Source organism: Melitaea cinxia, chromosome 3, assembly GCF_905220565.1.
Source record: "Melitaea cinxia chromosome 3, ilMelCinx1.1, whole genome shotgun sequence".
Lineage (NCBI taxonomy): Eukaryota > Metazoa > Arthropoda > Insecta > Lepidoptera > Nymphalidae > Melitaea > Melitaea cinxia.
In genome coordinates, this window is record NC_059396.1 from 9,245,177 (window position 1) to 9,269,187 (window position 24,011).

A 24,011-nucleotide genomic window follows, 5' to 3' on the forward strand; every position below is an offset into this window, starting at 1 on the left:
AATATATATCCTGCATCTTAATATTTAATCCGTCTTGTAATTTAGTTTTTATAATTATCATTTCAAAATGTTCAAATTTAACCGCATTTTTTAAGGACATGTAGGAAGTATTGAAAGCCAGTTATCTTCGCTAAGGTCAAACCATTTTTCCAACCATTGATTCCTTAACAACATTTATACAAAGCCAACGGTCAATTTTTCTACAATATCGTTGATAGTGAGTAGTGATATCTGTGACAAATATTAGATTGTCACCTGTCCTGTCACATTCAAAACACCACATCTGACATCTAACATTTCGTTCAGTAATTTTAAATCCTTTCCATCATCCGTTTTAGCTTATGTGTACCGTTAAATAGTTAAGTACCCATAATGAGTATTTTGTTTCACGCGTCACAGTAAAGATTGAAAATAAAGTATTTTCATATACTTTATTTGTTTGCAAAAGTATAAAGTATATTTACCAAAAATAAAGTAGAATACTTTATTATAAAGTATGGTTGGCAACCCTAGTGCCGACAGTTATCAACATTTATGAATTTTATTTACGTGACTAACACTATCAAATAATTTTATCTTGTGTAATCATATGTATAAGTGTAATGTAATATTGTTACTGTTAAAAATGAAAATTTAACTTTATTATTCGAAAAAAATTAAGGCTGTTAAAACTACACGAGATTTTGTATTTATATGTCAATAAAATAGTTTTCTTACTATTATTATATTGTGTTAATAATTATCAGAGCAGCATAATAATCCCATCCTCCTCCCGCTACTTTAACATTTATCAGCTTTTTTCTGCTTTATTTATTATTGGTACATATAACTGTTGAGTCTTAGTAATGCGACACATACTAAGATTACTAAGTAGCACGCTTTGTAGCTCATCTTACATTGACATTTATACGAAAGAATATAATACAAACTAAGTCATTTTGTTTATTATAAAGCCAGACGAGTCATTATTTATTTGTGTCTACACAATGTCTGAATATTAAATGTTATTTTGAATTATAAGGATAAAAAGATTATTATAAATGAAACAAATCTATTTTTTATAAGTCTATAATATGGTATAATAAAATAAAATTTTAAATACAATAAATTATAATTCGATTAAAATAACATATTTAACATTTATTCAATGACGTAAAAAGCAATTGAAACTAGAAGACTATATTAATTTATTAACAATATTAAGTTCAGAATTATCTTAATTCACAAACGCATTAGTGACCTTATTACTTTGATACTTTTTTCAGATAAATAACATTTACAAGCATCTCGTTGGATATTATATTTCTATAATGAAATACTTCATTCTTGGGATTCTTTAACTTTGATTAGAATACTGTCAACGATCTTGTAATAATACAGGGACTTACCCTTATGTTCGTGATGGGTTGATGAACATTTAAGCGACGAGTACCGAGGAGTACAACAAATAAACCTAAAACATTTACATATAAAAGTTGTAAACTTCCTGATAATAGCTAACTGCTCTTTACCGCGAGCGTTACTCTAAGTTATTCTATGCTAAGAAAAATTATACATGAAATTTTCTCAATGTGAAAAAACATTGATGACCTACACATACTGCATATACATACAGAACATTAAGTTTGGTCGCTTTTAAAATAAGTAATGTTGTATTTTTGGTATAGCATAATAGTATAATAAAACCTAGACAATCTTAAGATGTATATTGATGCATTTAAAAGGGTGTGATAGACGTGCGAGTAAGTTCGCGAACTTGCGGCTCGACGACCTTTTACGCTAGTGTGTCACCCTAAGTACGCGTACTTTAAAACCGCCGAGTATGTTCGTTGGCGATCCGAGAAGTTTGAAATTTTGCTCATAACCCACCTGCGCAATTTTAACCGACTTCCAAAAAAGGAGGAGGTTCTTAATTCGATTCAGAACCTTAGAACTTTTGACTGGGTGGACCGTTTTTCATGATTTTTATTTTAATCAAAAGGTAGTGTGTGTTCTGTGGTCCCATTTAAATTTGATTACGATCTTATAAGTAGTTTTTGGGTTATATCTAATAATGCGTATTTACTTGACTGTTCTTTCGTCTACCTACGATGTGTTACTTGTTGATGTGTAATTGAAGTCGGTTTTTTTAAATCACAATTATTTTTCGCTAGTCCGTGGACGCGCAACGCTTGTAGTGTAGGTATTTGTAATTTTTATTACTTTTGATTGAGAAATTACTCGAAATGAATTATTTCATAACTTCGTCTTTTGTGGTTTTTAAAATGTAATACGACAGAATTTCTAAATAACACAAAGTTTCTTCTGTCGACGACATCGCACTACAGAATAAGTAAGCTTCACGTGTGTCACCGACGTCGAGCCGAGTAAGTTTGCAATCTTAAAAACCGCGTTCTTTGAGTTTGTACGTCTATCATCCCCTTAAGACACTAAATACATTACACTTTTATTATTAACACGTTAAACGCCGCCTTGATTTTTGTAGTTTTCCTTTGGGCCATGGGGGACACCGTGTAGTTGACACATAATTGTTTGGTTGGTGCCGTGGGGTACAACATATGACTGCGAGCCAGAGTCAACTTGAAAAATATGACTTAGAAAAATATGTCAGATAGTGTAAGGAAAAATAAGTAAGTTCTTTAAGAATGGGTGTGTATGGTAGGGCAATAAAAACTTGTGATTAAAATTTTGTAAATAAGCGCTTTTAAGCTGGCTCCATCGACTACATTTGTGAGGCCCAATTGGTGACCTCCATGGCGTTCAACGTGTTAAACGGAAAAGCGTAACAGAAAAAAATACTATCAACATCAAGATGATTGGGACAACTAACACTTCGGCTTACTAACGTAATTTTATACTTGATTGTGGCATAATCTTAAGAAATAAAAAAGTGTAGTAATACTCTAAAAAAATTATATTTTGTTGTCGAAAAATTCGTCGTTTTTTTTTAAATCAGCCTATAAAATCCTATTTTAAGGAATTAGTACTAAAAAACAGGTTTTTCTATTTTATTGGTAATTTAATTAAAACTTTATGACTGTTCCATATATATTATTCTTAAAAGGTCTTCAAAATGTAAAATCAGAAAAAAAATATAACAAATATTAAAAATGCGGTAACGCAGTTTCGATCCATTATTACTTTATTAACCACGTTTTTTGTAAAAATAAATGTGTATTTTAATGTTGATATTTTAGTTAATATTATTATATTTTTATATAATAACCTCAATTTAATCAAATGAATCACTATTGCAATATTTTAAGAAATTCACTACATTCTTAATATGTCACTTACTCTATATATATATATATTCCTTGAACCCAATTGTGTGGAATGTAAATGAGATTACAGTGCTTTTCTCAAATAATATTTTTACAATAAAGAACAAAACATTTCTTAATTATTATAGTACAAATAAGAATGAAAGTAGCAAACATATAATTATAATATATACAATCTGCGCGAAAACAGGCGCAGCTAGAAAATTTAGCAAGAATATATATATAGGTACGTCTGTTTCAAATCATTCTACAATGTTATGACGAGAGCTGCCATGCTGTTGTCGCTTATAAATTTTTCTATTATTATTATTTTTTATATTAATAATAGAAAAGCCTACATTTTTAAGATAATTCTGTAGCTAAAACAAGGTGAATAACTACAATTATTAAAACAAATATTATGTATAGAATATATACCTCGTAATAAGTAATAGCAAAGTTGTAGATTTCCATGTGCCTCCTAAGCGTACACGCAATATACATGAGCGACATTCTAGGTGCATCGTAGTTACAAGTTACGAAATGTTTTGTAAAAGGATTTGAAACCAAACTTGACAAAACAAACTTCTTGACAAATTTGATTGTCAAAGAATATTAATATAATTATGGGAATGATATGAATAGACAATAAGACATTTAACAGATTTCCATTTAATTCAAACGACAAACTGTCAATCACTAAAGTTTTTTACACAGTCCAACAGATGTCGCTACTTCTAACTACGCCTATTGCACGCGCCACAGCGACACAGAGATCTATCTCTACTGCGTTCGTCAACAATAATTTCATAGAGCAGGGACGGCAAACCATTACTGATGAGCCGTTTTATACTAAGAGTGATGTGGATAAATAAGACACGCTGTCAAATAATATCGAAATTGAAGATATTTAATGTTAAAGAGTTAACTAGTTGCTATAATAGTATAACCGATAGTATTTTAATGATCGCCAGCCTCGATAATATCGCGATAAGGGTACGCAATGAAGTACATAAATAACAAAATTGTCAGCGAGCCCAAATCATTTTGTCGCGTGACGACGGTACAGGTTCGCACGAGAACGCGGTAAACGTCGCGCTAACTTAAGAAATGGTGAAAAGATACAATACTTTTTAACGATACCCGAATAAAATTCCCAAAAGAGTCCCGAAGTCCCGGCTCGGACCGGCGGGGCGTGTAATTATAATCTACAATCTGTATGTGCCGGCTAGCGGGCGGTCGAGCCGCGCGGCTAGCAGGCGCAGTGGTCGCGCGCGGCGGGCGGCGCGGCGAGCGGGCGGCCGGGCGACGCCGGCTTGTGCTGCACGCCCGACTCCGCTGCGTTCAGGTCGAGTCGCCCATCCTGGATACTCTGGTATATTTTCTTCGCCGTTTCCAGGAACGCCTCCTCAACGTTTTGACCCCTGGAAATTATGTAAGGGCTAGTTCATTAAGCACGCGACTAAGTAGCCGCCTAAAACACCGACGGTTTGCGGGTTCGAATTCCGCTCAGGATGGATATTTGTATTTGACAAATATTCCTTTCTGGTTTGGATGTTTGTCCTTGTGGGTCACCCCAGCGTGCCTCAGAGAGCAGGCTAAGTGTCAGACCCGGTTGTTATCATAAATATCTGATAGCGATCGTTACTATTGTGTTGTTATATGTTATGCTGTGTGGTTACGGCATTAAAGAATAAAGCCACCCCTCTTTTAATTGAAGGTACGGCTGGACCACCGAACTTGAAGTAGAATGGAGTCACATTAAATGGAGCATACTGGGGTTATCTGAAGTCCGAAGAGGGGGCGAGGACACGATAATCCTGGAATCTGGGCACTTGTTTTACTTTCGTGAAGGTGATGGGGTTCACCAAGATGGCGCCGGTTTTCTGGTTCAAGACTCTCACTAACAACATTGTGGAATACAGGTATGTGCGCCGACCTCGGCACACTCTGACGATGAAGTCTAAGCCTTGTATGAAGATATTACAAGGGCCATACATGGCACTACTTCGGCCTTCTATAACGTTGTTATTGGGAGACTTCAACGCTAAAGTACGAGTATAAGACCGCGACGAATCCAAAATCGGACCACACGGATCGGGCACAGAAATCGCAGGGAGCAGATGCTCGTCAACTTCCTCGAAATCGGAGAGGCTCTTCTTGATGAATTCATTTTTCAAGAAGAAGCCCAAGGGCGGTCGGTGGGTATATCAAAGCCTCGATACTGTGACGAGGAACGATTAATAATGGCTTCGATTTCATAATGGCGGATAAAAGGCATATATTCAAAGATATCTCAATGGTTAATAGATTTAACACCGGCAGCGACCACCGACTAATGTGAGGCACTCTAAATATATGCCTCCGAAAAGAGCGTGCCTTTATGAAATCCACTCTCCGGGGTACGCTGCCCCAAATCCGAGTAGTTCCATCTGGAACTCCAAAACCGATTCCATTCGCTGGAAACTACTAGCGACGTGGACGAGATGACCGACTACGTGGTGAAGACGGTGTGTACTCTGGATCGCAGACATTTTCCGCCGACGAAGTCAACGAAGCAGCGGAGGCACGGGTTGCCCGCTGCTAAAGCAGCTTCGCCAGAACAGAAGGCTCCCTCCAAGAAAATACGGAAACTAGTGCAGAGAGATTACTACTCTTATTGAGCAGAATAGGGGGTTAAAATTTTCCAAAGACCATTGAGGAGAAGCTTTCTTGCGAAGCTCAAAACAGTGGTTGGCAAAACCGTTTGGCCTCGCCCTCAGATCCGAGAAGAGGTCGAGAAATTTTATGGACAGCTGAGAGAAATTTTATCAACGAGTATGTCGAGCGCACGCAAGTCTGAGACTTCGGACACTGAAAATCCACGTGCAGCATTATTCGGAAGACATCCCGGACATTGGAGTAGATGGGATTAGAGCGGCGCTTGGGCAGCTAAAAAACGGGTGGGCCCCGGGGGATGACGGAGTTATAACTAAGCTACTTAAAGCCGCAGGCGACCTGCCCTAAAAGTCTTGCGAGACTCTTTAACGTAGTTTTGACGTAGTAGTGCTGTTCTTTAAGAGAGGCGACAAGTCTCTATTAAAGTATTACAGACCGATCTCACTTCTGAGCCACGTCTATAAGCTATTTTCGATGGCTGTTACGAATTTTCCTCTGGCGTGGGGTCAGAAAGGTGATTTAACATTACCGAAACTGTTTACCGCTGTGCTGGAGTACGTCTTTAAGACCTTGAATTGGGGGGAACGAAGCGTCAACGTCAACAGCGAATGCATCTCGCACCTTCGTTTCGCCGACGATATCGTCATCTTTGCGGAGACGTTGGATGAGCTAGGCCAAATGCTGGACGGCCTAAACGAGTCCTTCCGACGAGTCAGTTTCGGTATGAACTTGGACAAAACGAAAGTTATGTTTAACAACCAAGTCATACCGAGACTGGTATCGGTCGATGGTACCCTTCTCGAAGTTGTTCAGGATTATGTTTACCTAAGCCATACCATCCAAACAGGCCGCGACAACTACAAGAAGGAGGCCGATAGGATTTGGTGGGTCTGGGCGGCGTTTACCCAGGCCTTTGGAGCCCAGGCCCCAGACTTAGGTCTGGGACCTGGGCTCCAAGGGGAGGAGTTGCTGGACTTCTACTGGGCGCGTCCCCCGGGTGGCGGATAGGGGAACGCCGCCTGCGGTCTCACGACTGCGGGTGGTAGGGGTCTTCGGACCCCCGCGGACCAAACCAGACGATGCGCTCCGGGTACCGCTCTGGTCAGCAGAGTGGACTTGTGAGCGCGGGTGCGTTGGCGCGGAGGCGCGGCGGTGTGAGTGGCGCTGAGACGGCGCGGTGACGTGAGGGTCGGGTTTTTCTCTCCCCCCACGCGGCGGACGGAGTGGGCGGGTTCGCTCGCCCGCTCTAAGGCGCGCAAGCGCATGCTTCCGGGTAGCGCTGGGCGCCCTGCAGTTTCTGCGGGGCTGCCAGGTGCGGCCTGGTGTTGGGGCAGTTCCTGGACCTCGTCTCCCACCTGCAGACGGCGGTGGAATTGACTTGGAACGGTTGAGCGTCCCTTCCGACGGGGCCGAAAGGCCATCACCGGGGGCGTGGTGGTAGTATGCGCAAGCGGTCACACTGCGTCCCCACTAAGGTGCCGGCGGATAAAAGATGTGGGTTTTAGTGGATAGTCTGGCATTGCACCACACGCCGGGAGCTCCACACTCCCGTCACTCTCGGGTGGCGGGGTCAGTGCGTAAATAGCATTTCCCCATCTATATAAAAAAAAAAAAAAAAGGGTCTGGGCGGCGTTTGGCAAGCTTCGTCGAGTCTTCACTTCAAAGATTCCGCAATGCTGCCTGTGTTGACATACAAAGCCGAGACGTGGACACTGTCGAAGAGAATGGTCCACAAGTTTAAAGTCGCTCAACGTGCAATGGGAGGGGCTAATGCTTGAAGTTTCTCTCAAAGATAGGATTAATGAGACTATCAGCAAGAGAATGAAAGTAACCGACGTAGCCTACAGTATTAGCTGGATGAGGATCGCGGAAAATCAGGGGCTGACTGCAAGGTTAACAAACGATACAACTTGCGTTAACCATAATTAGTTCCGTAGCTTTCAGATTTATATTCACATGTCACGTGATATTAACATTTCAGACGTTAATTTATCGTTTTCACACGGTTTTTTAACAAACGATACAACTGATGTTTAACGACTGAGATATAGATGGGATGGATGGAAAAGGCAAAGTTCTAAGACCATTCAGCCTTGTTTCGTGTTATGTTTTTTACTTAAATATATTTTATTTTTATTTATATACGAAAAATATTCAATATTTCAGTTTATTTTATATGACAATAAATAAGTAAATGATAATAATTTTGGAATTCCGGCTTCCGTATTTCCAACGAAGTATAACTTGGGTATCTTTAAATCAAGAGTGAATAGGCATCTTCTAGGCAAGCGCGCACCACCTTAGGCTGCATCTTCACTTGCCATCAAGTGAGATCGCAGTCAAGCGCTAGTCTATGTATATAAAAAAAAAATAAAAAAAAAAATAAAAAAAAAAATAAGTAAAAATAAAAATGTATTATGTGATAAACATGACATGACTAAAATTAAAAAAATTACCCTGACCTATCTTACTTTTAAATTAGACCGTTTATAGGCATAATTTCGTGTGCGGCACTAAAACCGAATCGGAGCACCCTACTATCACGTAGTCTTAGTCTGTCTTACCCCTAGAGTGTTCTTTAGAAGCCGGAGGCGCGGCGGGAGGGCAGCCCTCGCCCGGTGGTAGGTTAAATTTTATTTTCGTAACGAAATTATGTCTATAAAAGGTCTAATTTTGAAGTAAAATAGGTTAGGGTTATTTTTTTTTTTGTAACGGAATATGGCTATAAACGGTCTCATTCTGAAGTCAGATAGGTTAAGGCTATTTTTTTTTTGTTTGTAACGGAATTATGCCTATAAACGGTCTAATTCTGAAGTTAGTTAAGTTAGGGTTATTTTTTTTTTAATTCATGTCATGTTTTTCACTTCATTATATTTTATTGAAACGTAGTTCCTTACGGCAGGCTTGAAATTTGGTTGGGCGACAGAACTGAAAAAAATGTACTAAAACCGTAAGAAAAATATATAACGGAAGTGACGTAATATCAGTCACACGACTGTATAATATGACGTTTGTAAAACTAAAATATTACTAGTAACCTTTTTTTAAATTATTTATGTAATTTTATACTGTCGACAAAAATAAATAAAGACACGTGTTTTTTTTTTATTTCACTTAATAGTTTATTATTTTGTTTGATTTATTTTCTTTTACGGTATTTGTTATTTTCTAAAATACTAAATTTCCTAAATACTTTTATGTTCTTAATTAAAAACCAATCAAAAAAATTTAAAAAAAAATCAAGAACCAGAAAATATATATAATACAAAATGAATAATAATATAAAATGAACTAAAATATTGAATATTTTTCGTATATAACAGTAAATAAATAAAAATAAAACATATTTAAGTAAAAAACATAACATGAAACGAGGCTGTATGGTCTTACACCTTTGCCTTTACAGTTATTTAGACAAAAACAATGAATTTATGCTTGCATTGCTTTGGAGCGAAACGATAAGTGGCACGCCATTTTTTACTAAAACATCTAGCTCTCGGTCGTTAAACATCAGTTGTATCGTTTGTTAAAAAACCGTGTGAAAACGTTAAATTAACGTGTAAAATGTTGTAACATTTCATTTCATCATTTGCGAAATGTTAAAATAGCATGTGAAAGCTACGGAACGGAGCATGAGTAACTTAAGTTGTATCGTTTGTTGATCTTGGAGTCGAGATCGTTTTTAAGTACTACTGTTTAAATATAACTTGTGAAAATAACGTATGAAATGTGAAAATAACGTGTGAAATGTGAAAATAACGTGTGAAACGTGAAAAAAACGCTTGTGAAATTGACATTAACGTGTGAAGCTTCGAAATTCTTTTTCTAATCTCAAAACTTTAACCATGGATATCGCCATAACTATGGGGTTTCGAAGTATGAAAGTGGTACCGGAGGTAGCGTTCCCTACCCTCACCCCTTACCCCCACAATCCCGAAATTCGGTTTTTCCTAATCTAAAGCTTTACCAAATCGGGATATCTGGCGCAAATTTGGGGAGGCCTATGTCCAGCAGTGGACTGCAATAGGTTGAACTGACTGACTGACTGACCCAAAGGGTGCTCGTCGGGATCATATTAACGTATCTCCGCTGTCTGTGTGTCTGTTACTAGACTGTACTGTATTGTTTTGAATTATAACAGGTAGATATTTTTTTTATATTCATAAAATAGTTTTAATTTTTTTCACTGAAGTAAGTTACAATTTGTATTTGGTTTTAAAGTTTATTGCGGAGTCTACTGTATTACGACAATTCTGGAGTATGTCGAATTCGAATTACGACGAATACGGAACAAACAATTATAAATAGTTTAGTTGGGACCCTCGTTTATATTTTTCCCCAGGGCCTAAAGTTACCTAGCTTTTTTGCAAAGTCATGGAAAAGGTGCTTAACAGCAAGTTGCTGAACTACCTAGAAGACAATGAACTCCTCAGTGACCACCAATACGGCTTTCGTCAGGGGCGGTCTACTGGAGATCTTCTGGTGTATGTCACACACTGCTGGGGCGAAGCCATTGAGAAACATGGTGAGGCGCTCGCTGTGTCACTAGATATCTCGAAGGCCTTTGACAGGGTTTGGCACGCAAGTCTCCTTAGCAAACTTCCTGCTTACGGCATCCCTGCTGACTTTTGTAGCTGGATTTCAGACTTTTTGAGTGAACGGTCGATCAGAGTGGTCGTGGACGGCTGCTCCTCTGACCTGATGGATATAAACGCCGGCGTCCCTCAAGGTTCTGTTCTCTCTGCAACTCTTTTCCTGCTCCATATTAACGACATGCTACGACCAGACATTGTTGGATACGCAGATGACAGTACGATTGTTGAGAGATATTTGTCCAGCGCAAGAGACAGCAGGGACGTAATACGTTCTCAGAGAGAGGCCATGGTAGAATGAACAAATTCAATACTGGGGCAAGTATCCCAATGGGGTGATTGCAACCTGGTCACGTTCAACGCCGCCAAAACGCAGGCTTGTTTGTTCTCCACCAAACGGAGTCCTTTCAACTTGACTCCTACTTTCCGTGGTACACCTGTCCCTGTGTCCGATACCCTCGACCTCCTTGGCATAGAGTTGAATTCTAACCTCAACTTTGGCAATTACATTGAGTCCAAAGCGCAAACTGCGGCCAGAAAGCTTGGCATCTTAAATAAGGTTAAGCGATATTTCACGCCTGAACAGCTTCTTACGCTGTACAAAGCTCAAGTCCGATCGTGCATGGAATATTGCAGTCACTTGTGGGATGGCTCAGCTAAATATCAACTCGTCAACTGGACTCAGTGGAACGCAGAGCCAAGCGGCTAATCGGTAATGCCAGTTTGGTGAAATCTCTTCACACTCTGGCTCACCGAAGAAAGGTTGCCAGTCTAACGGTCTTTTACAGGTTGTACTTTGGGGAGTGTGCCCTGGAGCTGCACGAGCTCATACCCCCATCTCCTTTCTTCTATCGGACTTTCAGACATACCGCAGGCTTTCATCCCTACCTGATTGATATACCTTTCATACGTACAAAGCGCTTCGAATCTTTTTTTTTAATGCGCACAGCCAAGGAATGGAATTCCCTACCGGCGTCTGTATTTCCGAGTTCATACAACCCGAACATGTTTAAAGCGCGAGTGAACAGGCTTCTTCTGGACGAACTCGCTCCACCTCTTCGACCTCGTCTGTGCTCTAGAGCTAGACTGAGGTCAAGAGTAAGCCCATAACATAATTAAAAAAAAAAGCTCCGCCACTGGTCAGTGAGTCACTAATTTCTAAACTACAAAATAAAATTGACTATATTTAAAAAAAAAAAAAAAAAAAAAATATATATATATATATATATATATATATATATATATATATATATATATATATATAAATAAAATTAAATTATTTTTGCTTTACCATAACAATATTCCCCTAAATTTTTTAGTAATTTCATAAAATTTTTAAAAGTGAAAATCTAACTTACGTTTTAGCACTAGCTTCAACAAACATTAATCCATTCTCATCTGCGAATTGTTTAGCTTCCTCGTATGTGACATCTCTTTGGCCATCTAAGTCAGACTTATTACCAATTAGAAATATCACTGTGCTAGGATTCGTCAGATTGCGAGTATCTGTGAGCCAGCTACTTAGGTGATTATATGTGGACCTGTAACAATTTAATAAGTATTGACTACTGAAAGCAGTGAAACAATTTAACACATGAAGCATGTTTGCAGCTTGGTTCCCAAGAAAGAATTCACTGATTAGCAGTGGCTATGCATGTTTTTTATTGTAAATTTAATTGAGATGGACCAATAGGATATATTGTTTTATGTTTTCAACAATTTTTAGTAAATTAATCACACAAAAAAAAATAAATAAATAAATATCTTAATCACACACAGGGTCATCTGTTCCTAAATTAAGCAACTTAATGCTTGTGTTATAGGTAACAGCCAACTGGTAGAGAGATATATTTTTTTAATAGACATACAAATAATATATATGTAAAGAAAATACTACACTCATATACTAGTTTCGTGGTTTTCTTAAGTTTGAACCTTTTTGTTAATCTATTGTCAAGACAATAATGTAGTCTGTAGTGATGACGGATATATTTTTATATTCTGATTGTAAGAAATTCTGTTTCAGTAAGGGCTATGTTTTTTTTTTCAAATATTTTGATATAATGTAGTTCAAATGCTAAACATTGTAAGAACGTAATAATATAAATAAATTTCTTGTTTTACAAAAACCGCAAATATCGTCTTTATTTTAAGACTTCTAACAAAAAGTTACAGAAAAAGTATAATTACTGTATTGCTATACATCATCATCATCATTACAGCCTATACAGTCCACTGCTGGACATAGGCCTCCACAAGTTTACGCCAAAAATAACGTGAACACATGAGTTCACGTATTGCTATACAAATAAATAAAATTGGAGTGTCTGTTTAAAATATTAATAACCTCTTTTTACTTAATGCATATGTTATACACGGTACCACATATACCAAAATAACATTTTTTACAATTTTTGTTTGTCTGTCTGTCTGTTTTGGCTAATCTCTGAAACGGCTGGACTGATTCTGACGGGACTTTCACTAGCAGATAACTGATGTAGTAAGGACTAACTTAGGCTACTTTTATTTTACAAATTTATTTATATTATAGCTCTGTGAACCAATAACTTTTTTGTTAAATTCCACGCGGACTAAGTCGCGGGTGCAGCTAGTATATAAATAAATATATATATTACACCCAGACTCGGAGTGGGAATCGAACCCACAACCTACAAACTAACAAACTACATCAACGAGCTAGTCATTCAGTCATTACTCCTTCTTTTCAAGGTTTCTCAAGTTGTAACAAGGCAGATGTTAAAAAACGTAATTAAAGCATTCACGGTATAAATATTTATATACATCTATACAAATAAAAAAAAATTGGAGTGTCTGTTTGTAATATTAAAATAACCGCATTTTACTAAATGAACATTATGGATTTATACTCGGTACATATACCAAAATAACATTTTTTACAATTTTTGTCTGTCTGTTTGTTCCAGCTAATTTTTGGAATGGCTGGATCGATTTTGACGGGAATTTCACTAGCAAATAGCTTATGTAATAAGGATTAACTTAGGCTACTTTAACTCTGCGAACCCGGGAAGAGAGGGTTCCCGTGAGTGTCGTAATAGGCGACTAAGGGATAACACAGTTCCACTACCGCCTTGGAACTTATAAATATGACCGATGGCTGGATAACCATCCAACTGCTGGCTTTTAAATACACAGGCCGAAGACAGGCAGTAACGTCTTCGGTGCGACAAAGCCAGCCCTGCGGTCACATGCCTGCATGCCCAGCGTGGTGACTATGGGTAAAGCACATGAGTTCACGCCATTTTTGGCGTGTACTTGTGGAGGCCTATGTCCAGCAGTGGACTGTGATAGGCTGAAATGATTATTATGATGGCGATGATAACTCTCCGAACTGAACAATAACTTTTTTGTTAAATTCCACGTGGACAAAGTCACGGGCACAGCTAGTTATGCTAACTTTTTACTGGGTATACCTTTTTTGATGATTCTTCTTTTAATCGAAAGCTGATGCTTGTCTTGTAGTCCCATTTAAATTTAATCAAGATCTGATACTTACTTTTTGAATAATCGCAGATTGACTAATTGACTTTGTTGATTTGATTGATTTGACTTTGTTATATCCCTCGTCAATGTAATTGAAGTGGGTTTTTTTTTTCGTTTGGGAGCAAACACAATTATTTATATAATTATTTTGTATGAAATGTTATGTATTTTAGGTAAGTGGCTTTCTTTAAACTAAAATAATAATAATTGTGTATGTAGTAAACGAAGAAACTAATTTATTTACATCTATCTACAAGTATGGTAGAAAATACATTGTTAGGGATAACTCAAAAACTACTCATCAGATCTAAACCAAATTTAAATGTGACCACAAAAGCACCAGCTTTTGAATAATAAAAAGTTATCAAGTAACTTACATATGAAACAAAATACTGTCAAATGGAGGAGCTCCTTCATTACAGTAGATATGTATTTAGACATTTTATTAGAATGTGATTAATGTTCCTTACATTGATTTATTATCCGCATTTTAATTATCCAAAACGTTTAAAAGAGGCATTAGACATCTGACTAGGAGCCGATCAGTGTGAACCCATTTTGTGCATGTATAAAAAATCAATGTAACAATTTACCTTCTTGTTATATCATAAACCATTAAAGCACCAGCTGCTCCTCTATAGTAGGAACGAGTAACAGCTCTGAATCTTTCTTGTCCAGCTGTATCCCAAATCTGCAGTTTTATTTTTTGACCAGCAACTTCAATTATCCTAGTGCCAAACTCTACACCAATAGTGTGAGGGCAATCAGCCATAACTGTAACACAATATAAAATAAGAATAATGCTTTCTCATTACTGTTATAAGTATAAATTCTAAACTACAAACTTATTAAAAATAAAATACATTTGCAAAATATGTTAAGAAATTATTGTATCAAAAATGTGAACTTACACTTTTTTTCTGTGAATTGATGTAACAGGCAAGATTTACCCACCCCCATATCACCAATGATTATGTATTTAAAAATATATGAGTAATTGTAAGGTCCAGAAGTCATTTTTCTGAAACAAATAAAGCAACATAGATATTAAGTTGCTATTGCTATTGGATAGTTAGTGTAAATTTAGACAAAATAAAGTTATAATTTAATTTGTCTGAATCATCGTCAGCAAAATGAACTAAGTTCAACATACATGCAATCTGTAAACAATGGATACTTCTTTATTATTTGGTAATACGTCGACGTTTTGATAATGGTAATAGTAATTAACGTTACAGTAAGATTTCGTAACTATCATCTTATTTCGGATTGTTATACGCAGCATTTTGAAACAAGAAGCTGGTGCTGACGATTATACTTTTATATAAATAAAGGCATACACACTATGTTTTGCACACTTAATCAAGTAATATTATACACATAGTTTAGCATGTTAATAAGAAAAATGACTACTTACAAATTTGTATATTTTATCAAAAATTTTAAAAACTCGATTATACCTTTTTGTTTAGGTTTACTTTTCTCTTGATCCGAATCTCTTTAGTCAATTAGTCACAATGTAGATAATATATACAGCCACCATTACATACTAGAACATGTATTGTATAGAGCAGGCTCAGGACCTACCCCACCCCAGCCAGCAAAATAATGATATTTGTAATAAAAAAAATACTAACTGATAGATTTTGAATTGCTCAATTCAACTACGTTGTCCTTTTAAATTGCTCACCTCAAATTATATAATTTAAAATCAAAATTTAAAAAAAAAAATCAAATATTTTCAAACTCCTATATCTTTTGATGTATACGATATTTTAAATTGCTCAAAGTGTTAAAAAACTGCTCAAGTTGCATTTATAATTGCTCAAGTATAGTTTGGAACAGATCCACTTTCCTTAATTTTTAAATAAATATAAATAGTTTGAACAAATAAAATATTGATACTTGTAAAAAAAAAATACTAATCGATACATTTTCAATAGCTCAATTCGACTACGTTGTCCTTTTAAATTGCTCACCTCAAATTATTTAATTATAAATTAAAAAAGTCGTTGAAAAATATTCTTTTATCAATATTTTCAAACTCCTATATCTTTTGATGTATACAATATTTTAAATTGCTCAACGTGTTAAAACCCTGCTCAAGTTGCATTTATAATTGCTCAAGTACAGATTTGAACAGCTCCACTTTCCTTAATTTTTAAATAAATATTTAAAGTTGGAACAAATTTAACGTTTATATCGATAAAGAAAGCGCTTCAGATGCGCATAGACAATGATGGGAAGCCAAAAAAATTGCGGATATTCGTAATAAAAAGATGCTAATCGTTCGATTTTCAATAGCTCAATTCAACTACGTTGTCCTTTTAAATTGCTCACCTTAAATTATTTTATAAAAAATCAAAAAAGTCGTTGAAAAATATTCATTTATCAATAATTTCAAATTCCTATATCTTTTGATGTATACAATATTTTAAATTGCTCAAAGTGTTAAAAAACTGCCTAAGTTGCGTTTATAATTGCTCAAGTATAGTTTGGATCAGATCCACTTTCCTTAATTTTTAAATAAATATAAATAGTTTGAACAAATAAAATAATAATATTTGTAAAAAAAAAATACTAATCGATAGATTTTTAATAGCTCAATTCAACTACGTTGTCCTTTTAAATTGCTCACCTTCAACTATTTAATTAAAAATCAATAAAGTCGTTGAAAAATATTCATTTATCAATAATTTCAAATTCCTATATCTTTTGATGTACCTATACAATATTTTAAATTGCTCAAAGTGTTAAAGAGCTGCTCAAGTTGCATTTATAATTGCTCAAGTACAGTTTGGAGCAGCTCCACTTTCCTTAATTTCTAAATAAATATATATAATTCGAACAAATTTAACGTTTATATCATAAGACAGGTGAGCGCTGCGCATACGCATACATACGCATTCTATATTAATTTATGTTTATGTTTAATTATGCATTTTTTTCTCATTAGGTGTCTTCCCATTAAAATATCAAATACGTTTGAAAATTAATGGAGGAGGGGGGCGACCTACCTTTGCTAAGCGGTCGAATAGAAAGAGACGTTTGCAGTTAACTAATTTTTGAAGTATTTAAATTATTATTATATTATTATGTATTTAGGCATTTATAAAGCACGAACAAAACAATTAGTTTTGTTAAATTTTTTCACGCGCTTTGAAAGCTTACTTTTTGTACTCTTAAAGCTTTGTTGAAAATCTTTTTTGAATATTTCAGAAATTATTATTATATAAAAAAAAACATGTAAGAATAATTTCTGAAATATTCAATAATTATCAATAAATGATTATATATAAAGATATATAGGTATAATGATTTATTTCAGTGTACATATAGCTGTTAAAGCACAACGATATCAATCTATAATTTTAATATACCTATTATATCTGAAAATGTATCTTTAAAAATAACATTTTAATAGCTTATAACTAGATTATAAATGAAATATAAAATTTTTAAATGTATTTATTGTTTTGAAATATAATTATAAAATTTAATTTTTATTTGGCTGAATGTTATATGACTATAGGTTAAAATCAATCATTAAAAAAGTAGGTATTCGCAGTCTCAACTCTCAAGTCGCAAAGGGAAACAAAATGGACGGAGTGTAGTGCTTATGATAGTAATGTTCTAATTATTGTGAGATAGTTGCAATTTGGTTGCTTGGAATCTCATCACTTGATAAATAATAAATATTACTTAAACTAAAATTGAAAACTTCGCATAGACTTTACATTAGACGTCTTAAGTCAGCGTTTGGTTCTTTGAAATATGGTATCCATTTTGTGATCAATCGTATTGTGTGGCGCTTACAGTAAGTAACTTGTTATGAAATATCATTTTATATTTCACTTTTTACCTGTATTCTTTTTAAAAACTTAATGGTTGATCATATTATTGAATGTATATATGTATATATTATGATATGAGCAAGTATTATACTATTGTGAGGTATATATTATGCTGCGGTTAGTTAAGTGCAACATTGCAATTTTCTAGACGCTAGAAACATGGTGTTTTACAAAGTGATAAGCGGTTAAGCACTTATTTTTATTAGTTTAGGTATTTATGCTATTTTTATTTACATCCATATGAAGTTCGTAAGTTGAAGTAGTATTGTTTTGTAATTATATAGTAGCAAGTGAAACCTAAATATAGGAGAACATAGAAGATATGCTATTTTCTTCTGCTGTATAACTGAACGGGAGAAGTTGTAACGCTTTATGTATTCTTATCACCATAAGCGTATAGCTTTTCCCCTTGGTTGTACAAGCGAAACGACTGAAAGAAGATGTTGAAAATATAGGAAACAAGAGGATATAGTTTAAACATTTGACATAATATCAAAAATATATATGTTATAAATAAAAACTTAGATTTTATGTGTCATAACAGTGTCAATACTATTAAAATACAATTTTAATATTTAAACTATAATTTATTGTATAAATTTATAATAATTACGTTGTTTATGTATCTATTGTTGCTAATAAAATTACATTTCATCAGTTAAATGGAGAAATGACATTTCTCAAAATTTTCTATAAGTAAGGTCTGTTTACAACATTATTTTTATATGGATAAAAAACCTCTGAGGTCATCACCATATTGATTCTAGGAAAACATTGCTCTGCCATTTTTATAAATATTTTTATTTTTTGAAATAACAACAATCTTAATCTTTATGTAAATACTTTTAAAACTATATATAAACGCTTACATGTAAATATTAAAATTAAAGAAAAATTAATTTTAATAAAAGTAAATACTTATAATAATAAGTAATATTATAATAATACTTTTTGATTAATCTCACTTCTCTATTTAACCGACAATTTGCGTAAGTAATCCACCAAGTAGAGTTGTCTATCAGTAATATGTATTATCACGGTCACCAACCCGCCTGCCCAGCGTGGTGACTATGGGCAAAACACATGAGTTCACGTTATTTTTGGCGTCAACTTGTGGAGGCCTATGTCCAGCAGTGGACTGTATAGGCTGTAATGATGAATATGTATTATTATGTAATCAAACTTTTTGAGTGATAGCACAATAGTAGTTTATGCAACTGTCATATGAAGGGTATTAAAACACGAGTGTGAGTTTATGAAACGAGCGCAGCGAGTTTCATAATAGTAACGAGTGTTTTAATACCCGTGTTATATGCAGTTGCATACACTACTTTATCTTCACTAATGCAATTAATCAAACAACAAGAGTAAAAGCTGACAATAGTTTATTTATAATAATTGTTCAAATTTTGGATGGTATAATTTTGAAAGTTAGTGTTAATTATTGATCCAGCAGCTGTAGCGGTCGCAGGGCAAGCAGTAGAGCTCGTAGACGGAGTCGGAATAAGTTATTATATTCTTTTTCATATAATTTTCTAGATTTTTCTGGCAAAAGATTGTGAGTTAATTTTGTTGCCAATTATAGAATATCCGGAGGCGTACAAATATCATCGTCGCTATCCATTTTTAACTTTTAATTTATTAAATTAAATTCACGCGTACGTGTATTGTCACAGTGATTTTGCCGCCATTAAAATCTAACCAATGAGAGCGCAGCTGCGCGCATGCGCGCTATGTTATAATGAGATTTTACGATATCGATGTGGATATTATACCATCATGTGAAATTGCTTAAATTGAGTGTTTTGTTGTCTGCGCTATAACAGTAGTAATTATAAGTCAAGTATTGGAAACATAAGTAGAATGTTACAACATTAGTGTAGATAAATAAAGTAATGTAATACCTAGTAATGATTTTAAGTTTACTTTAAATTGTTGTATGTCATGGTAATATATATAATAATAAGTAAGAAATAGGGGCAATTTTCATGATGCCTGTGCATTATGATTATTATTAGGTAATTTTTTTTTAATATTTTTATTTAAAAGATTGCTGTGACATACATTGCAAAACAATTGTTATTTTGTAATTAGATAATTATTTTGTTGGATTATATTAGGTTGTTTTTAATTATAGATTCTATTTTACTAGTTTAATTTCACCACTATTAGTTTTAATTCATCTGCCCCATCACTCATCATCATCATCATTATCATCATCATCATTATCATCATCATCATCATCATCATCACTTCAGCCTATTGCAGTCCACTACTGGACATAGGCCTCCAAAAGTTTGCGCCAAAAATGGCGTGAATTCATGTGTGTTCCCCATAGTCACCACGCAGAGCAGGCGGTTTGGTGACTGCAGGGCTGGCTTTGTCGCACCAAAGACACTGCTGCTTGTCTTCGACCTGTGTATTTCAAAGCCAGCAGTTGGATGGTTATCCCGCCATCGGTCGGCTTTATAAGTTCCAAGGGGGTTGTGGAACTATGTTATTCCTTAGTAGCCTCTTAAGATACCCACGGGAAGAGAGGGGGTGGCTATATTCTTTAATGCCGTAGCCACACAGCACCATAGGTGATAAGAATTATTAATTATGTATGGATTTCTACAGAAATTCTCACACTACACTCACATATTGGGGACTAATGAAATTGTATGGAATTTTTTTTATAATGCCATAATAATTATTTGGCCTACAACATCTGTAAAAGTCAATTGCTGTATAAAATATATTCAAAAGTTTCTTTGTGAATGTTTGTATGTTTCTGCATCACATAAAAATTATAGTAATAAGTTAGGTATGGTTTTTGCATTTATTTTCTCTTTCTATTCTTATGTGTAAAATTTATTGTGTTTCTATATAGTTCTATCTCTGCACAACATCATATTAAAAATTAGCTTTCAATATATTTAGAAGTAAATGGTGAAAAATTTTGCAATTTGTCTACTAGTTACAGTATTTTATATATTGAAGATCATTGACTTATTAATATTAATAATTTCATATTGTGATGTACAAAACAAAAACATTCATATTATAATTTGAATTTTTATTTACTTACTTTTCATATATACACTAAAATAAATTAATGTAACCAAGGAAAAAAACTATTTTGCGGGCATATATTTATATTTATTACATTAAATCTACAACCATATTGAAGTTTTAATTTAAAATTATTTATAAGCCTAAACTGAACTATACAATGTAAAAGGTTTGAAATACAAATTAATTGAGTTTATTTTGTATTTAGTCAAAATATGTAAATTACATAATTTTATATATCAAAAATATAATAAATTTATAATGCATAATTACTATGACATGTGCACTGCTTTTGAAAATAATTTAATGGTATAAATAAGAAATATTTTAAATGCAGTTTTAAGTTTTACAAATGTTATATGTTCATGTATGAGATGGTTAAAACTTAAAATAGATTTTTACATTATAATTCATATCTCATTTACAAAAAATACATCATTAAGAAAACATTTTCAATGTATTATTTATAAGTAGTAATACATTACCCACAAATAAAGTTTTTATTTATTTATTATTTCAGATTAAGATGGGTGATTTAATTTACCTCTGGAACATTCAATACAAACTCATTTTAATTCACTCGTAAGTGAGTGATGGACTCATATAATTTATTTGGTGATGATGGAAGCGGTATGTTGGAAGGACTTACTGATCTTGGTGGAACAGACAGCTTTGCTGGTAGTTCTACGTCTGGAGTAACAGGAGAAAACAAAGACTCTTCTGAGAATAGGTAAAATATTTTGCAAGTTGCTAATGTTTGTAGTGTTTTTATTGTAATTTATATTTAACTTGCTTTTACTTTTGTTTAGTTATAGACAATCATATAATCCAAATACACAAGAAGGAACAATACAAAAACTGGCATCGTTTGGGGGTGGAGGTCCAGGTGGCATTCCTAGCAGTTCACAGCCTGTATCAAATCCTGGTACTGGACCACCAGGACCAGAATACCATGATTATGGTGGCTATCCTCCACGACCTAGGTTACCTCAACCGCCTCATGCACCACTTCATCCATCACATCATGTGCATCCTTCACATTCATATCCAAGTTACCACCCTGGACCCGAACCAATGTACTCCTTACCTGAACAAGGTATGTACGCTCTTCTACTAATATAATTTCTAAAATACAATTTACAACAAGAAAAGTTTATTTTAAGGTATTGCTGATATGGGTGTCTGGTCTGGTGCTCCAGGAGCAAACAGATATTCACCCATTACACCAGGCTATAGGCACTCTTATGAACATCAACAAAAAATGCATCAATATCCTCCCCAGCAGGTGTGTAATTGATTATGACTCTAGTCATGATAACATAAATTATATTTTATTAAATTTTCTTCATGAAATTTTTGTGATCTCATTTTTTTCATTACATCTTACATCTTATCTTTAAATTATAGGCTGGATTAGGTCTACAAGCCCAAAATGGTGCATATATTCCAAGACAACCTCATTTTCCCCAACCAACATCACAACAAATATATGGACAACAACAGGTAAATGTTATTTATTACAAACATTCTAGGTTAGACATATACATACCCGTGTATTTCCATAAATTTCTTGTCTGACAATAATTTGTTTGCATTTAATTTACCTGGGTGACCGAGCTTAGCTCGGTATTTATAGTAAATCGTGTTTCTTGGAAATCATTATTTATAAAATATGAATAGTATTTTTTTTACCGACAATGATAAAAAATATTAATAAATATATAAAAAAAAAAAAAAATAGTTAAAAATAATAATGATAAAATATGAATACTATTTTTCAATTTTACATACATTATTAAATAAAAAATAACGAGTGCAATTAGAAAAAAAAGAAAGAAATAATAATCGACCAAGGATTTGAACCATGGTCTTTTCGAATGCGACCGGTCGATTTCCCACCTGAGCTATTACAACTTTACTGACAGTTGCGAAATTTACCTTCGTATTCTAACGATATTTTTTCATTGTCTAAAAACTGGGATAAAACGACAATTTCTAAAAATAAATCCTAGCTAGATTTATTTATCTCCCCCTAAATTCCCTGCATGCTAAATTTCATGAAAATCGTTGGAGCCGTTTCCGAGATTCAGATTATATATATATACAGGAATTGCTTGTTTAATAGTATAAGATAATGTCTAAATTGGACTCTTATGTTTCTTAATTTCTTTCGAAATATTTGTTTCTTTCAATTTTAAGCTTTTAGGGTCTCACTAAGATGTTAAGCAGGCTGATAAACTATACTACTATTGTATTAAAATAAAATTAATGTTTTATCCGTTTACCAGTAAATATATGTATATAATATGTCCCAGGCCCTCCATCTTGTATGATAAAATGTTTGTTATTGAATTATTTTCTGAAACAAAACTTAATAGTAAAAATTGTATTAGAAAATTGTGTTTGCTGGCAAATGAAAGAAAACCGACTTCAATTACATCAACAAGTAATACAACATAGGTAGACGAAAAAATAGTCAACTAAATACGCATTATCAAAGATTACTTCAAAAGTTGTAATCAGATCTCGGTGAAATTTAAACGTGACCACATGATAAACTTTGGCTTTCGATTAAATTAAAAATTATAAAAATCGGTATACCCATTGAAAAGATTTGCGGATTTTCGAGGGTTTCCCTCGATTTCTCTGGGAACTTATCATGGTACCACACTTAGGATATCTCCTTTCCAAAAAAAAAAGAATTATCAAAATCGGTTCATAAATGACTATATACGGTTGAATTCAGTAACCTCCTCCTTTTTGGAAGTCGGTTAAAAAATAATTAAGAATTACATAGACTGCAAAGTTGGATTGATTTTTAATTGTTCAAAATGAAGATGAATAAGTGGTATAAATATATTTGATTTACATTTTTATATTATTAAAAAAGTAATGAGTAATTAAGAGCATTGATTGATTTATAAAATCTTAAGTCAAAAATTCATAAAAAGAGATAGTTAAAAAGAATAACTTTTCGTTACTTTTTTGTGTGTTTGCTTAAAACACAATATGTGAATATATTACAACCAAATTAAGGTGTAATATTAAAGTTGAATGGATTTGACATT

At 34.1% G+C, this 24,011-nt stretch overlaps 2 protein-coding genes across 2 annotated transcripts in view; one reads left to right on the plus strand and one right to left on the minus strand.

Annotated features, from left to right (window-relative positions):
* Positions 1–3,357: 3,357 nt before the first annotated feature.
* Positions 3,358–15,609, minus strand: LOC123669414 (ras-related protein Rab-14). Its single transcript, XM_045603019.1, has 5 exons — positions 15,453–15,609; positions 14,947–15,056; positions 14,629–14,809; positions 11,872–12,054; positions 3,358–4,687 (listed from the first exon to the last, which is right to left on the minus strand). The coding sequence occupies exons 2-5, from the start codon at positions 15,050–15,052 to the stop codon at positions 4,516–4,518; spliced, it is 642 nt and encodes a 213-aa protein (XP_045458975.1). The 5' UTR covers positions 15,053–15,056; positions 15,453–15,609; the 3' UTR covers positions 3,358–4,515.
* Positions 15,610–17,601: 1,992 nt separating this feature from the next.
* Positions 17,602–24,011, plus strand: part of LOC123669415 (chromodomain-helicase-DNA-binding protein 7) — a 32,929-nt gene continuing 26,519 nt past the window's right edge. Inside the window, exons 1-5 of the mRNA XM_045603020.1 lie at positions 17,602–17,852; positions 21,464–21,673; positions 21,753–22,039; positions 22,107–22,228; positions 22,351–22,446. Coding sequence (XP_045458976.1) covers positions 21,537–21,673; positions 21,753–22,039; positions 22,107–22,228; positions 22,351–22,446 — 642 coding nt within the window. The 5' untranslated portion in view covers positions 17,602–17,852; positions 21,464–21,536. The remainder of the gene's footprint in view (positions 17,853–21,463; positions 21,674–21,752; positions 22,040–22,106; positions 22,229–22,350; positions 22,447–24,011) is intronic.